This window comes from Cervus canadensis, chromosome 6 (genome assembly GCF_019320065.1).
Source record: "Cervus canadensis isolate Bull #8, Minnesota chromosome 6, ASM1932006v1, whole genome shotgun sequence".
Classification (NCBI taxonomy): Eukaryota; Metazoa; Chordata; class Mammalia; order Artiodactyla; family Cervidae; genus Cervus; species Cervus canadensis.
In genome coordinates, this window is record NC_057391.1 from 72,524,143 (window position 1) to 72,541,134 (window position 16,992).

Below are 16,992 nucleotides of genomic sequence, written 5' to 3' on the forward strand. Positions count from 1 at the left end.
CTTTAAATTTGTTGAAAATGATTTTATTTTTCTTTTGAAGTTTTAGGTGTATTCTGTTACATTGATTTACTTTAAGAAGCACTCTGTAACAATGATTCGCCTTTTACTCTTTCAGTTACTAAAAAAAATCATTCTAAAGATGATAGCTATCTAAACCATAGTATACATTTACTATAATCTAAGGAATCATTATTATTTGAATATTTATGATCCTTTCTTGTGGGTTGAGAAGAAGTTAGGTTACTAGAAGGATACAGAAAAGTTTCATTGTAGTTAGTTACTTTAGTTAGTTACTTTTGTTAGTTTTATAGTTACTTTAGTGGATTCTCATTGTCTTTGAAATGTGTAAAAAATAAAATTTTCACATTAACAATTGGATTGAAGTTGATCATATCTATAGAATAATTACTTTTGATTTCTTTCATTAAAAGTAAGTCAGTATACTGATGATTTTGCTGAGGAAAATCTCATAGAAACTCAAAATGCAAGCACATAATTTAACCATTTACTGAATTAGCATTCTTCAGTTATTGACATTTTCAGTTATATTCACAAGACAGTTTAAATTTTGTTAAATTTTTTCTAATAGGTTTTTCAACTCTATTGAAGCATTACTTACATCAGCAAAATGTGCATACAGTAAGTGTACACTTAGATGATTTTTCTTAAATCTGTACCTTCATACAACTGTCATTCCCCTTTTTAATCAGTTGTATGCATGCTCCCTGGCAATCAGTCATCTGATTTTAGTCACTATATGTTAGTTTCTCTGTTCTAGAACTTCATAAATGTGTATTTTTGTCCCTGGCATCTTTCAACAGGCCTATTTTTGAGATTCATCCATGTTGTTATGTAAATCAGTAGTTCCTGTTCGTTAGTCACTCTGTTGTGTCCAACTGTTTGCGATCCCATAGACTATAGCCTCCCCTGTCCATGGAATTCTCCAGGCAAGAATACTGAGTGAGTAGTGATTCCCTTCTCCAGGGAATCTTTCCAACCCAGGAACTGAATCCACGTCACCTGCATTGCGGGTAGATTCTTTACCATCTGAGCTACCAGGGAAGCTAGTTCCTATTTACTGCAGAATAATATTCCTTTTATATGAACCTGTTACCTGTTGATTAGACACTTGGATTTTTTTCAAAGTTTGATTCATTGATAAAGTGGCTGTGGTGTCTTCTATAAATATTTGGTGGAATTCACACATAAAGCCATGTGGACCTAGAGTTTTGTTTCTGGGAAGGTTTACTAATATACATTCATTATCTTTAATAGATATAAGGCTTATGCCTATTCAGGTTATCTATTCTTTCTTGAATAGCAGTTGGCATTGGCAGTTTGTTCATTTTAAGAATTTTATCCATTTCGGGACTGGTTTCATATATATATTGACCCAAAGTTGTTCATAATATTTCATTATGATCCTTTTGTAGAATCTGTAATGATGCTTCCCTTTTCATCCCTTATGTTGGCAATTTATGTCTTCTTTTTTTCCTAAATTAGTTCATCCAGAATATTATTAATTTTATTGATCTTTTCAAGGAACTAGTTTTTAGTTTCATCAGTTTTTTCTTGTATTATTTATCTGTTTTATATTTTATTGATAAAGTTTATGTTGTAAAGCTTTTTTGTTGTTGTTCAGTCATTAAGTCATGTCTGACTCTTTGCCACTCCATGGACTGCAGCACGCCAGGCCTCCCTGGCCATCACCAACTCCTGGAGTTTACCCAAACTCATGTCCATTGAGTCGGTGATGCCATCCAACCATCTCATCCTCTGTCACCCCCTTCTCCTCCTGCCCTCAATCTTTCTCAGCATCAAGGTCTTTTCCAGTGAATCAACTCTTTGCATCCGGAGCCAAAGTATTGGAGCTTCAGCTTCAGTCATCTGTCCTCTCAATGAATATTCAGGGTTGATTTACTTTAGGATTAACTGGTTTTATCTTGTAGTCCAAGAGACTCTCAAGAGTCTTCTCCAGCACCACAGTTTGAAAGCATCAATTCTGGGGCTCTCTCCCTTCTTTATGGTCCAAGTCTCACATCTGTATGTGGCTACTGGAAAAACCATAGCTTTGACTAGACAGACTTTTGTTGGGAAAGTGATGACTCTGCTTTTTAATATTCAGTCTATGTTTGTTATAGTTTTTCTCCAGGGAGCAGATGTCTTAATTTCGTGGCTTCAGTCACTATCTGCAGTGATTTTGGAGCCCAAGAAAATAAAGTCTTCTACTGTTTCCATTTTTTCCCCATCTATTTGCCATGAAGTGATGGAACCAGATGCCATGATCTGAAGTTTTTTTAATGTTGAGCTTTAAGCCAGCTTTTTCACTTTCCTCTTTCACTTTCATCAAGAGACTCTGTAGTTCCTCTCACTTTCTGCCGTAATGGTGGTGTCATCTGCATGTCTCAGGTTACTGATATTTCTTTATGCAATCTTGATTCCAGCTGTGCTTCATCCAGCCCTACCTTTCTCATGGTGTACTCTGCATATAAGTTAAATAAGCAGGTGAAGCTTTTACCTATTCCACCAAACTTTCAAATGCTTGCCTGCTTCTTGAAGTATAATGTAGACTTTAAAACTATATTGTTTTTTTCTGCTCATCATACATACATCTTATGACTTTGTTGTAAACCCTATAATATTTGTCATTTTAGTTTTAAAGAATCAAATTTATTTTACTTTTGAATCAAATTTATTTTAAGAGATTAAAAATGAGAAAAAATTTCATTTATACTTACTCATACACTTATTCATTGTTTACATTCAAATTTCCATCCACAATCATTTTCTTTCAGTCTGAAAAGCACCCTTTTAAGTATATCTTGTAGTGTGTATCTGTTGGTAACAAGTTCTTTCAGCTTTTGTTTCCAGAAAATGTATTTATTTTGCTTTTATCTTTTAAAAACTTTTTATTTTAGAATTACAGAAAATTTGCAAAGAAAGAGTTTTCATACACGTTTTGTCAAGGTTAGCCTAATGTTAGCATCGTCTAATTAACAAGGTGCAATATTATTTGCTTGACTACACACTGTATTTGAATTTTACCAGTTTCTCCACAGTGTCCCTTTTCTCTTCCAATATTTAATCCTCGATATCGTGTGTCGTTAGACTTCTCTAATCTGTGACAGTTCCTTAGTTGTTTCATTTTTTTTTTTTTATGACCTTGATAATTTTGAAGAGTATATTATGGTCAGGTATTAATATTTGATTAGATGTCTCTCAGTTTGGGGTTTTTTGGTATTTTTCCCATTTTTAGGCTGAAATTTGGGTTTGGGGGTTGAATACCACAGAGATAATGTGCCATTCTTCAGTACCAAGTAGAGTTGTTTCATCACTGTAAAAAATTTCCCTGAAACCCCTTGGTAATCAGCCCTTACTTACACCTTCTGTCCTTGGCAACAGCTAATCTAGTGTTCACTCTGTAGTTTTCTTTTTTCTGTAATATCAGATAAATGAATCACACAATATGTGTCTTTTAGTTCTATCTTCCTTCACCTAGCAAAGTGTCTTTTTAAGATTCACTCATTTTGTTGAGTGGGCCAATAGTTTGTTCCTTTTTATTTATTTATTTATTTATTTATTTATTTTTTTTTTAAACTTTTCATCTTTAATGAAATGACTTTGGAAATAACATACATTTCCATGACACCAACACTACAGTTTTCGGAGTCACAGTAAGATACACAGAATTATATCCGTAATTATATGAATGCCAACATTTGAAGCAGTAATTTCTGTTACATGGCAAACAAAATCAAGAAAGCAACCATCAAACAAAAGAGACCCATAGCTTCAGACAAGGCAAATCCCAGGATAGCATATGAGAACAGCTGCTGCTTCAGTGAAGGGTTTCTGGCATAACCAATGATGAGACTGCCAAAGACTGTTCCAATACCAGCACCAGAACCAGCCACTCCTACTGTGGCAGCACCTGCACCAATAAATTTGGCTGCAGTATCAATGTCTCTGTTGACCGCACTGGTCTGAAACTCCCTTTGGATTAACTGAGACACACCATTCTGGGTTCCATTAAATACCGTAGAGCCCTCTCCAGTCCTAGTCTCTGGTCGAGATAACACTGATGCAGAAATTGGTCTGTATGCAACTCTGGATCCAGCTCTGATCAGAGCTGGGGTGCAGGCAAGCTTGGTGCAGGCGAACATCTTGCACTCTTCGGGGCAGCGCAGCTGGAGGACTTGGGTGACAGGAGACGTGGGCTCCTCTCCCGCTTCCTCTCTTCCAGTGAGGTGGCAGCGGCCGCGGCGGCAGAGGTCGAAGGAATGGGGCCAGTTTGTTCCTTTTTAATGCTGAGTAGTAGCCCTTTGTTTTTGATAGATTATCATTTGTTTTGATAAATGAATATTCTCATTCACTTATTGAATGCCATGGTGATTTTCTCTCCAATTTTTGTCTGTTTAGATATGAAGCTACTATAAACATTTATGTATCAGTTTTTGTGGGAATATGAGCTTTCATTTTTCTTGAGGTGATGCCTAGATGGGAGTGGGAATCCTGGGTAAGTCTATTTTTAACTTTGAAACCTTAAACTTCTTAAAGCAAACATAGGAGAAAATATATTGACCTTGGATTTTGCTTTGAAGTATTAGATATAATATCTAAACCACAGTCTATTAAAAATTATATTCAATCAAAAGATTAAATTTTTGCTGCATGCAGGACACTGTTAAAATGCAAAGACAAGTTACAGACTGGTGGAAAACAATTGAAAAGTTACATATCTGATTATAGACATGTATCAAGAATATATAAAGAACTCTGAAATCTCAAATGTAAACGATCTAATACATAAATGGACAAAACATCTCAATGGACATTTCACCAAAGAAGCTATATGGATGGAAAATAGGCAGAGGAATAGATGATCACATGCTTAGAGAAATTGAATGCAAATGAAATCTACATTGAGATACCACTACACATCTATCAGAATTGCTTTAAAAAATTGAAAATACCAAATGCTGGATAAATTGCAGAGTACAGGAACACTTATTTTTTGCTGGTAACAATTTAGGATGTAAATTAAGGATGAAGAAATTGCTTTGGAATACAATTTGGCATTTTCTTATAAATGCACATTTTTCATATGACCCAGCAATCTCAATCCTAGGTATTGACCCAAGTTAAATAAAAGATTACAAAAACTTGCTCTTGTGTTTGAAGGTATTGTCAGTGGATAGCAAAGGGTAATTTTGCCGTTTCTTTTTATTTCATCACTTGTAAAAGATATTGTTCCGTTTCCCACTAGCTTGTATTTTTTTCTGATAAGAAGCCCCCTGAAATTCTCTTTGTAGCACCTGTGTATTTTCCCCGTGTGACTAATCTTCTTCTCCAAATCATGGTTTTATTTGTATTTAAAAATACATTGGAAATTCTGCTTATGCCCATGACTAAGCTAGTTTTCAACATGTTACTTCAAGTTTGATGATAGGTTTTGTTTTGAGAAGTCCTTTTTCAAACTGAAAGCCAAAATCGGGGGAATGCCTGTACATTTCCAACTGGCCCCAGAGCGATTAATGTAAATTGTTTTCTTGCTAATGATGATGAGGGACTTTAAAGTTTTAGCACCTGGCCAGATTTTAGTTCACGATGATAGTTACTTTAAGATGACATGACTGTGCTGAAAGCTGTTAAACACTGTAGTATCTGAAGATAAGTGCTGTTAACAGTGGCTGCTTGAAAAATTTACTTTTTTTTAAAGTCAAACTTTCCAGTTTTTTTCTTTCTGTATAATTTTCTCTTTGAGTAATTTTTTTAAAAATTGACATATAATGTTGTATTAGTTTTAGGTATACAACATAATGATTTGATACATGTATATTGTGAAATGATTACTGTATGAAATCTGGTTAACATCTGTCACCATATATAGTTACAGTATTTTTCTTGTGATGAAGATATTTTCTGTCTTCAAATTCACTTAACTTTTCCTCTGCAGTATCTCATATGCTCTTAATCATTACCAGAGAATTTTTTTAAATTTCTAGATTTTAAAAAAATTTATAGATGTTGCCTTTTTGTTAGTTCTTATTTTTTATCAATGTATTCATTTTCTAAAATTTAAATCCTAGCATATATTTTTAGTAATCGTTTTAGGGTCCTTATTTGCTGTTACCATCACTTTGTCTTCTGGGTCTGTTTTAAATTGACTGATTTTCTTCTTGGTTGTGGGCCACATTTTCCTTCTTTTTGGCCTCACAGAAAAAAATATACATTTCTGGAAAAGTAATTCATAATTTCTTCAACCATGTTTCTATTGATGAGCAATCATGTTATTTCCAGTTTAAAATTGTTGCAAACAATGTTTTAATGAATACCCTTCTGCTGTGTTTTGCTCACATGTTAAAATGCATCTTAGTATAAATTTCTGCTAGTGGAGTTTCTCATCAAAGGACACGTTTGTGCAAATATTTGACGTATTATGCCATATTGCCCTTTGCATAGGGTATACATATTTTATATTAGTTAAATAAGTACTGAATTATTTTTAAGCTTAGAAGAAAATCCTCTAATGAACATGATTCATGGCAGAACACGCCAGGCTCCTAGAGATTTGGTTCTGTAGCACACTGTCACAGATTCATCTTTTGACCTTAACCTTGTTAAAGCCACTTGAATATAACTCTTGGAAACTTTCACATAGTCAGATACCAATAGAAGTAGCTGTTGTGGTCGTTTTCTTATATTGAATATGCGTGTGTGCTAAGTTGCTTCAGTTGTGTCCGACTCTTTGCAACCCTCTGGACTATAGCCCGCCAAACTCCTCTGTCAATGGGATTCTCCAGACAAGAATACTGGAGTGGGTTGCTATTTCCTTCTCCAGATACGCTGAGTATAAGAAAAGTTAATTTGATAGTGTTGTAATAGTACTACATTTTGTTGTTGTTCCTTCTAATGGACTGGTTACACTATTTTTAAGAAATTAATTAGGTGGTATTGTTTATATTCAGTTTTTACTGAATTAATCAGAACGTTAATTGCTGCAAGAAGAGGCTTTTGGGGGTACTTGTTTTAGTGACATTACTGCCCTTGTGATTCGAATCCACTAGAATATTATCCTCGAGGGTAGAGATTTTTTTGTCTGTCTTGTTATTACAGAAACTTAAAACTCCTAAGGTAGTGAATTACTGCTGCCTTATTTTTGGTTTGGGGCTTGAAGTGCTGGAGTGTTTGCTCTTTTTTTCTAGTCACCGCCGTAGCCTGTAACAGCTTTTTAAATACCTGCATCACAGGTGATCTCTCTCCATGTTTTTTGTAATTTTTGGTTAGTTGCTGAATAGTGTGAACTTTATATCTTTAAGTGTCTGTATTTTATTGTATTTCTTTAAAGAACATTGAATTTTATTTTTATAGTCATTTATTTCCTTTTGGATCACTTTGAGCTTGCTTTTACAGCTTGTTTTTAAGTTTTATTGTGAATCTTGTTAGCATAGCCTTTATTCTGTGGCTGGAATCATTAGACTTGTCTCGAGCAGATCTGGGCTACAGCCCTTGAGCTAAGAATGGACTTTACATTTTTAAACAGTTGTAAAGAAACGAGAATAAAAGGTAAGAATATGTGGTAGAGACTGTATGTGTCCCACATAGTCTGAGATATTTACTGTCTTGCCCTTTACAGAAAACATTTTCTGATCTTTGATCTAAGACTTGCTTAACCCTAACTTATAAAATGTTTTATTTCTTGGCTTTCTACTGAATAGCCCAGGTTTTCTGTGATATTTTCATTCTGTTTGGTTGGAAGTCATATGTTTCCCCTTTGTAAAATCTCTGAAAAATGTACAGCTTTCAGCTACACATTTAATTTTTCTTTCCTTGGTATTCTTTGCAAGTCTTATGAGGCCTTACTATGCATGCAGAACTTAGTATCTAGCTGGATACTCTAAGGATCACCTCTGCACATTTCTGGAGCCTTTTCTCTGGGTAGCTGTCTTCACTTTGGTACACTGGCTCACAGATTCCAGCCACCTTACATTCCCTTAACTTTTTTATTTATTTTAAAATAAGATAATGTTTTAATACAATATATTTTTTAACCAAAGTTAAGTTTTAAAAAAATGAGTTGACCATGTATTTCTGAGTTTATTTCTGGACTCTCTATTCTGTCCCATTGGTGTCTGTTTTCATGCTGGTATCATACTGTTTTTGTTTTAACTTTTTATTTTATGTATGGCTGAGTCACTCTGTTGTGCACCTGAAACTATTAAAACATTGTTAATTGGCTATACTCTCTAAACTTGTTTTGTTTCTTATCTTCTCACCTCAAGAAGATAGCTGTGCTTTCCTTGAGTTATCCATTTTTGTCCTGGTGTTCAATAAAGTTTAGTTAGAAACCTGCAGTGAACATAGGGCTTAACATTTGGTTGTTGACCTTCTCTCAGGCATTACAGTCTTGTCTGACCTTTGCCCAATGTCTGAAAACTGTTTTCCTAAATTTTTTTCTTTTTCTTTTAGTTTTCTAGTTGTTTATATGTGAGGACAAATCTATATTCTTTCATGGTTAGAAGTGGAAGTCTGTTTCAATTCAGTTCAGTTGCTTAGTCATGTCCGACTCTCTGTGACCCCATGGACCGCAGCACGCCAAGCCTCCCTGTCCATCACCAACTCCCAGAGCTTACTCAAGCTCACGTCCATTGAGTTGGTGTTGCCGTCCAACCATCTCATCCTCTGTCATCCCCTTCTCCTCTCGCCTTCAATCTTTCCCAGCATCAGGGTCTTTTCTAATGAGTCAGTTCTTCACATCAGGTGGCCAAAATATTGGAGTTTCAGTTTCAGCATCAGTTCTTCCAATGAACACCCAGGACTGATCTCCTTTAGGATGGACTGGTTGGATCTCCTTGCAGTCCAAGGAACTCCTAAGAGTCTTCTCCAACACCGCAGTTCAAAAGCATCAATTCTCCGGTGCTCCGCTTTCTTTGTAGTCCAACTCTCACATCAACCATAGCTTTGACTAGACGGACCTTTGTTGGCATAGGAATGTCTCTGCTTTTTAATGTGCTGTCTAGGTTGGTCATAACTTTTCTTCCAAGGAGCAAGTGTCTTTTAAGAAGTCTGTTTAGTAAACATTGATAGAAATGATTTTAGACTTTTGATATATTATAAACTAATAATTATACTTTTGTCAAATATCTTATTTGTTGTAAACTGAGTTTAATTTTTATAGTATTTGTAAGAGTTATTAGCAGGATATTAAGAAAACTGTGATTAAGATTCAGTTCTGTCCTACATCTTGGATGCCTACTCTGTGTCTCAGACTTTGTACATCTTGCTGGGGACAGAAAAAGTAACACGTGAATTGAAGGCCAGGTACTCAGTCTGGCAGGGAGAGTAGACCTATGTATTGTCTATTGCTGCGTGACAGATTACCCTAAGACTAAGTGGCTTAAAAAACTTAATCTCTTGGCCAGGAATCTGGCCATGGCTTTAGCTGGATCTTCTGGCTCAGGATCTTTCAAAAACCTGAAATTAAAATGTCAATCAAGCTGCAGTGGTATCAAGGCTTGACTGGTGGAGGATCCATTTCCAAGTTCACTCACATGATTGTTGGCAGGAATCAGTTCCTTTCCACACGGGCAGCTCACAGTGTGGTAGCTTTATCTCTTATAACCTTATCTCAGAAGTGAAATTCAGTCCTTTTCCATTCAAGAACTAAGTCTTTAGGTCCTGCCCACACTCAGAAGGAGATTACACAAAGATATGGTTATAGGACAGGAGGATCGTTAGTAGCCATTTTAGACATTGCCTTAATAACACATGGTATATAAATTGCATAAAATATTATAATTGTGTCTATAAAATAATGTTTTATTTTATAAAGGAATAAAGTTTCAGAAGGAAGCCTGACACGTTTTGATCCATTTACTATTTTGCAGATGAAGGGTAGTATGTGAATCTCAAACAGAAATGAATTCATAAATACTTGACAAGAAAACAACCCACTCAAAGAAGAAATCTCAGCAAATACTGTTTATAGCTTATGTAGTTAATGTTGAAATATTTTTGCTAATAAATTTGAAATATTTTCACTAATAAATTCATCCACAAATAAACTGAGTGGCTTTCATATCAAAGGTTGTACATACTTCCTTCAGCTATCCCATTGTCTTTGCAGAGTGAATCTTCTAGATGAGGAAAATTAAGACATAGAGAATTATTTTTAATGGCTGAAAGGTAGCCATAAGATTGCTGATCTTATTGGCTTTTTAGACCAGTTTATTTTAATACTTAAGGGGTGTCTTGTATATGTTAATAATAATAAACCCTAAAGTTGTTGAATGATTTTATTTTCCTTATAATGGCACTGTCCTCTGCATTCTACATTCATATTTGCTTTCTGGAGCATAAAATGCAGTTGAGGTTGATGTGCTCAGATTTTGTATCATGTATCATAGAGGCACATGCCATTATGACATCTTCACTCACTCATTCATTTATTTATTAAAAAATATTTGTAACTAAGTTTTAAATACTGTACTTTGGATACATCAGTGAACATGGATAAAAATCATTAAGTTAACATTTTGGTTGGTATGGTTCAAAAATAAACAATAAACATGATAGGTAAGTAAGCACACATTCATTATAGATAAGAAAAAAGTTATATATGTGCTCTTTTAAACCGTACTAAGGAAAATTACATAGAAAGCTACTTGGTTTTCAGCTTATTTTTGTTGATCACTTTTTAAAATATTGGTTAAAACAGCAAACTTTGGGGAAATATTCTCTAAAGACAGAATTAAAATCATGCTATTAATTAAGAAATGACCATGTTTTGCTCCTACAATAATTTCTTGCTTTTCATATGCAATATCAACATTACTGTAAAGTGCAGTAATTTAGTGGGCTTCCAAGGTGGCTCAGCAGTAAAGAATCTGCCTGCCGATGCAGGAGGTGCCGCAGACGCAGATTCGATCCTTGGGTCAGAAATATTCCCTGAAGGAGGAACTGGCAAACCACTCCAGTATTCTTGCCTGGAAAATTCCATGGATAGAGGAGCCTGGCGGGCTATAGTCCATGGGGTCACAAAGAGTCGGACACGACTGAGCAACTGAGCACAATTTCTCCTCTTCCACGTAGTAATTTAATATCTTAAATATTTTTGATGGCATATAAAATCCCAAAGCACTTGGTATGGCAAAATTTATGTTTCCATGAACTTGTTACTGTTCAAATTATTTTATACTTTTGCTGGCTTTTAATATTTATGATAATTGTTATAATTTTAGGTAAAATGTTACAGCACATCTTTTATTATTTGTTATTGAGGTGATTCTTGTTTAGAAAACTCTATACTTTTGTTTATCACATTTGTCTTTCTAGGTTAGCTTTTTCTATGAAGGGGAAGATTTAACACTTTTAAAGTCTTATTGGTATAGCTTAGGATTGAGTAGAATGTATTATAGGTTCAACATATGGTAATACAGCATTTTACAGTGGTGCATGTATTGTCAGACAGTATTATTAACACAAACATTAATACTTCTTTTGTCAACTTACTGAATTAAATACATCCCTTAGGCCATTAGGGTGGATTTTTTAATTGAGATTTGGGGTTCAAAAGGACAAGAATCGTAGTCATGTTCTTTAATTGTTGAAACCATTTCTTCAACTTTTCTGTCTAGTCTTTCATAACTATTTAATTAATGGTTAAGCACACATCATATTGTTTTGTATATAGAAACTATTTCTTTTCTCTCTTCTCTTTTACAAGCACCTCTGTGCCTGGAAATAAGACTTTACTTACATAGCTCTGGAATTATCAAATGGTATTAAAGTTATATCTTTGCCTACAGATTTTTTCCTTGGGGAGAAAATTGTTTTGTTTCCAAAAAATTCAAAGCTTAAAGATGTAGAAGTGACAAATGAAACCAATAACCTAGCCTGAGAAAGCATATCCATTTTGTAGTGTAAGATGCACGGTAACTAAAATTTAATGGGTGTTAGACTTCTGTTGCAATTGTTGATATTTTAAAATAAATTTGAGGAAGGAATAATCTACCATAATCCATACGAATCTTTGCTTATGATGTTTGGAGTGGTTGCCAGCTGTGTAATGGCTGTGATAACCTTTACTTAGCTAATCTACCTGTCACCTGCAGAGTGGGATGGTGTGATGGCAGCTGAGCAGTGAGAGCGGGGTGGAGTTGAAATTTTGTAGAAATGAATTCACTCATACAGCAAACATGTTTCAGTTTGAGATGATGGAAATATTAGCCCAGAATATGTAGTTGAGTACATTTTGTTTGGTTTTGAGTGGGTTTTCAATGATACAGTCTTTTAATCTTAGTATATGTGCTATATTGCACAGTGATGTTATAAGGAAAAGTAATAATGGGGTATGGAGCACCTTCAGTCTTAGCGCTAATTAATTTATGTTGTAGAGACTTGATTTAACATGGAGATGTAAAAGCTTTTCCTTTTTTTCTTGTTACATTATTTGCCAGCCTGTTGGCTACTTAAAACCAATATGTTTCTTTAACTCCATGAATCTCAGCTTATGCTATTTCACACATCCTAAATAATTTAAATACATTTCTTTCTCTTTCTACAGCATGTAGAGTCCATGAAGCACAGGAAAATAAAACTTCCTACTCATACCACCAGGAGGATCTCTTGAAAAGAGTCACCATAGGACTACAGGAGAGACTAATTTGTCTGAAGCATCATGTGCTGAAACAACAGAAGGCTACAACCTTTGCACTGGTTAGAAACGGAGTGATGATGTTTTTAATTCTTTGAGCTCCAGGACCCCAGGAGAGTGAGTTGAAACTCTGAAAATGCGGCCATGGACTGGTTCCTGGCGTTGGATCATGCTCATTCTTTTTGCCTGGGGGACCTTGCTGTTTTATATAGGTGGTCACTTGGTACGAGATAATGACCACCCTGATCACTCTAGCCGAGAACTGTCCAAGATTTTGGCAAAGCTTGAACGCTTAAAACAGCAAAATGAAGACTTGAGGCGAATGGCTGAATCTCTCCGGTAGGTTCTAAGAAACTGAGGGAAGAATGGTGAAATATTATACTTTGTTTTTAGGTGCAGGGCTTCAGTCAGCTATTAAAAAAATACTTAATGATTTCTATAAACTGCTATTTTTGCAAAAATTTAAATATCTTAGTAAAGTACTTTTTGTACTGCTTCTCTATGTAGTTAACGTAGAGAGTTACTCTCGTAGATCTTGTTTTACATATGAATTTTAGTATAGAAAAACTGTGCTATTCAATTTATATACTTATATTTTGTTTCAAATTATCTTCAGCATTTTGATAGTTTTAATAAATTAAACTTTGTATGATTTGAATTAGTCCATATTAAAATTTTCATCATGGACTATAATAAACACATTATAATAATTGAGAGACTAATTTAGTCTAACTGTAACTTAAGAAATGAAAAAAATTCATTCTTAAAACAGCTGTATCTGGAATCTAGAGATTTATTCTAATTGCTACTTCTAGTCTATTAAAAAATGTGACAAATATCTGTTAGAAGTCATCAACTTTTGGGAAAAACAAAGTTCTGTATTTTGGGGAGCAAGTGAACATAGTGTTAAATAGATAATCTCTATATTTGTTTTCAAAGTTATTGAATTTAGAAGTTCTTCAGTATCTTCTCATTCCTCATACTTATTGAGGGTGATTGTATATTTAGTGCTTGCTGTCTCTCCAGACAGCAGTTGAAGATTTGAGTAGATGAAAAAGTGAGACTCATCTACAGGTGGTAATTGACTCTAAGGGAAATAGTGTAGAGAAAAAGAATACAAAATCATTTCTTTTTTAAGAAACAAATGAACTGAGGAGTTGAAAGTGGAAGCTTCTGTTGTGCATGGAGCCTTCAGAGTAGTTGGAGAAGGAGGACTGGAGAGAGCCATGCTGTGGAGGCTGAGGAGCCTTCTACATTTCTACATTCTATGAAGAAATGTAGGTGTCAGCATCATCCACCCCTGGTGCTTCCCTGCCCTCACTGCCGTTCACTCTTTATTTAGAACTCAGTTCTTCCCTTTTTGTTTAGTTTCATAACTTTTCTTCACCCTGATATTATTTTTGACCTCTTTATGTTCTTTGGAAAGCTGGGATATGTGTTAAATGAGTTTTACAACAATGAATGAAACATCATCCCTATCATTTGTAGGAGTAGTACCCATCAGCAAAGTACAAAGTAATCAGGAATTAGAAAGCGGACAGATTCCTTTTTGAAAGTTGTGTATCATTTCATTTCCTTGTTGAGAAGAGCCAGGGAGGCTCATGGAAAAGGATGGTCTTTGAGTAGAGTCTTACTCGTTTGTTACGGGAACCAAAGATCAATAATTAGAAGTTAGTGATAATAGCTGTCATTTGTTGAGGGTTTGTTTCATGCCAAGTACTGTGCCAAGGACTTTATATGGCTTATCTCATTGAATTCCACAACTTTTTGATGGGATGCTGGTTCTGATTTTATAACCATTTTACAGATAAGGAATCAACAGAACATTAAGTGATTTAATTTTTCCCAGGATCACAGTTTTCACAAATGATGGCACTTACTTTGAATCCTGGCAGTTTGAGTGGAAAGCCAGGGAACTGGTGAATTGTTTTGCCTCTCTGAATAGAGTGGCTTCCCTTGTGGCTCAGCTGGTAAAGAATCCGCCTGCAATGCAGGAAACCTGGGTTCGATCCCTGGGTTGGGAAGATACCCTGGGGAAAGGAACAGCTACCCATTCCAGTATTCTGGCCTAGAGAATTCCATGGACTAACTGAGTGACTTTCACTTTTCACTCTTGAGTAGAAACCAGTGAGAAGTAAATGATTCAGAAATCTCAAACATCTCATGTAGCAGATCAGCAAGAGTAGTTAATTTTGGAGAATCCTTGTAGTAAGATCTTATTCTACATTTTAGGAATTTTGCTCCTTGGAAAAAGAGTTGCCTCTTAATTTAGGCTTATAAAAAATTGCTAACTTTCCCCCTAATTTCAACTTAAATACTGATACTTCAGTTGGCTTATTTCTAACTGCCAGGCATTAGGTTGGCCAAAAAGTTCGTTAAGGATTTTCTTTAAGATGTCATGGAAAAATCCTGAATGAACTTTTTGGCCAGTCCAATATTTGTTTCTATGGCATGAAGGAAAACTTGCTTTAATATGAGTTATTCCTTCTGCAAAATAATCTTTTGTGTTTCTTAAGTCACTTTCTTTGTAGTCTTTCATGTTGCTGAAGAATTAAGTGCTCAGCTTCTCAAATGTAGAGACAACTTCTAAGAGTGTAGATATTTAATATGTCATGTTATAGCATATATACAATCTGAAAGCACAGATGAAGCGAATGAGCCTGTATACACACACACACACAAATAATTTCAAGAAAATATGTAATTAATTAGGGAAGAAAACTTCCTCAGGCCTTTCCATCAACTTTATTGGTAGGACCATTTGTGTCTTCTCCAAAGAGATTTTATTTTAAAGTCCCTGATATCAAAGGAAGAGCAGTAGAGGTGCTGGTGGCATTGGTTCCTTTTTCTCCCTTTATTGTAATATTTCATACTCAGTTTTCTTTGTCTTTTTTTATAAGAAAATATGTTCAGAAGGTAGACTATGTAGAATTAATTCAAATGTCTATAAAGCTAGATTATTTTTTTGAGATACAGTATGTGGATTGGAATTAGAAAGTAACCCAGAAGCCTGCATGTGTGTGTGCTCAGTTGTGTCAGACTCTTTGCAACCCTATGGACTATATAGCCCACCAGGCTCCTTTGTCCATGGGATTATTCCTGCAAGAATACTGGAATAGGTTGCCGTTTCCTCCTCCAGGGGATCTTCCTGACCCAGGTATCAAATCTGCATCTCCTGTGTCTTCTGCATTGGCAGGAAAATGGAACCACCTAATTCAGTTGTCTTGTAAAGTTAGATTATTTCTTTGAGATATGGTATATGGCTTGAAATTAGAAAGTAAGTTGGAAGTCTGAAACTGCAATTTTTAAACGTTCAGGACAGTCATTTTTTAAAAGCAGTTACCCAACCCTCTAGCTTGTGTTTGCTAATCTTGTTGATAGGACTACAAACGTAGGAAAATAATTTGCAGATCATCACTCTAAGGGATACGAATGTTTTAGATCAACACGGGGAGGTTGCTGTATGTTGTTGTTTTTCCGTCACTAAGTCTTATCTGACTCCTTGCAATACCATGGACTGCAGCATGCCAGGCTCTTCTGTCTTCCACTGTCTCTCAGGGTTTGCTCAAATTCATGTCCATAGAATCAGTAATGCTGTCCAACCATCTCATTTTCTGCCACCTGCTTCTCCTGTTGCCTTCAGTCTTTCCCAGCATCAGGGTCTTTTTCAATGAGTTGGTTCTTCGCCTCAGGTAGCCAAAGTATTAAAACTTCATGTTCAGCATCAGTCCTTCCAGTGGATATTCAGGGTTTATTTCCTTTAGGATTGACTGATTTTGATCCCCTTGCAGTCCAAGGGACTCTCAAGAGTCTTCTCCAATACCACAGGTCAAAAGCATCATGCTGTGTGTATCTCTGTGTGTGTCTATATGTATATTTAATTCTGAATTGTTGATGAATAATTTCTATATGGTAAAATTCACTCCTTTTAGCATAAATGTCTATGAATTTTGACAAATCCTTACAGTCATGTAACCAGCACCACAGTCAAATTATAGAAGAATTCTGTCTCGCTCCAGAATTCTGTTGTTCCCTTTTGTAGTTAAAATTATATTCTACCTTCTGTCCCTGGCATCTACTGATCTATTTTCTATTCTGTGTTTCTTTTCTGTTCCAAAATGTCATACAACTAGAATCATGCAATAGATAGCCTTTAAGTCTTTTTTTTTCTTTAATTTAACATGATATATTTGAGATTCATCAGTGCTACTTTGTGTATTGGTAGTTCATTTTTGAGCAGTATTTCATAGTGTGTTTGTGTCAGTGTTGTTGTTGTCTTTAAATGCATTCGCCAGTTGAAAGATGTTAATATTTCCATTTTGGGGGCTATTATGAAT

General features: G+C 35.2%; 2 protein-coding genes across 7 annotated transcripts in view; one reads left to right on the top strand and one right to left on the bottom strand.

Moving 5' to 3' along the window:
• Positions 1-16,992, top strand: part of FUT8 (fucosyltransferase 8) — a 314,622-nt gene that overhangs the window by 126,641 nt on the left and 170,989 nt on the right. For 4 of the 6 annotated variants that reach the window (XM_043472307.1, XM_043472311.1, XM_043472308.1 and 1 more), the window contains one exon: positions 12,566-12,994. In XM_043472307.1, the coding sequence (XP_043328242.1) occupies positions 12,792-12,994 (203 nt within the window). In that variant the 5' untranslated portion in view covers positions 12,566-12,791. Of the gene's footprint in view, positions 1-589; positions 640-4,419; positions 4,517-12,565; positions 12,995-16,992 lie in introns of all 6 variants that reach the window. The other 2 variants (XM_043472310.1, XM_043472309.1) reach the window with 2 other exon arrangements.
• LOC122443765 (ATP synthase F(0) complex subunit C3, mitochondrial-like) lies at positions 3,555-4,291 on the bottom strand. The gene has a single exon (XM_043472313.1). The coding sequence runs from the start codon at positions 4,161-4,163 to the stop codon at positions 3,738-3,740; it is 426 nt and encodes a 141-aa protein (XP_043328248.1). The 5' UTR covers positions 4,164-4,291; the 3' UTR covers positions 3,555-3,737.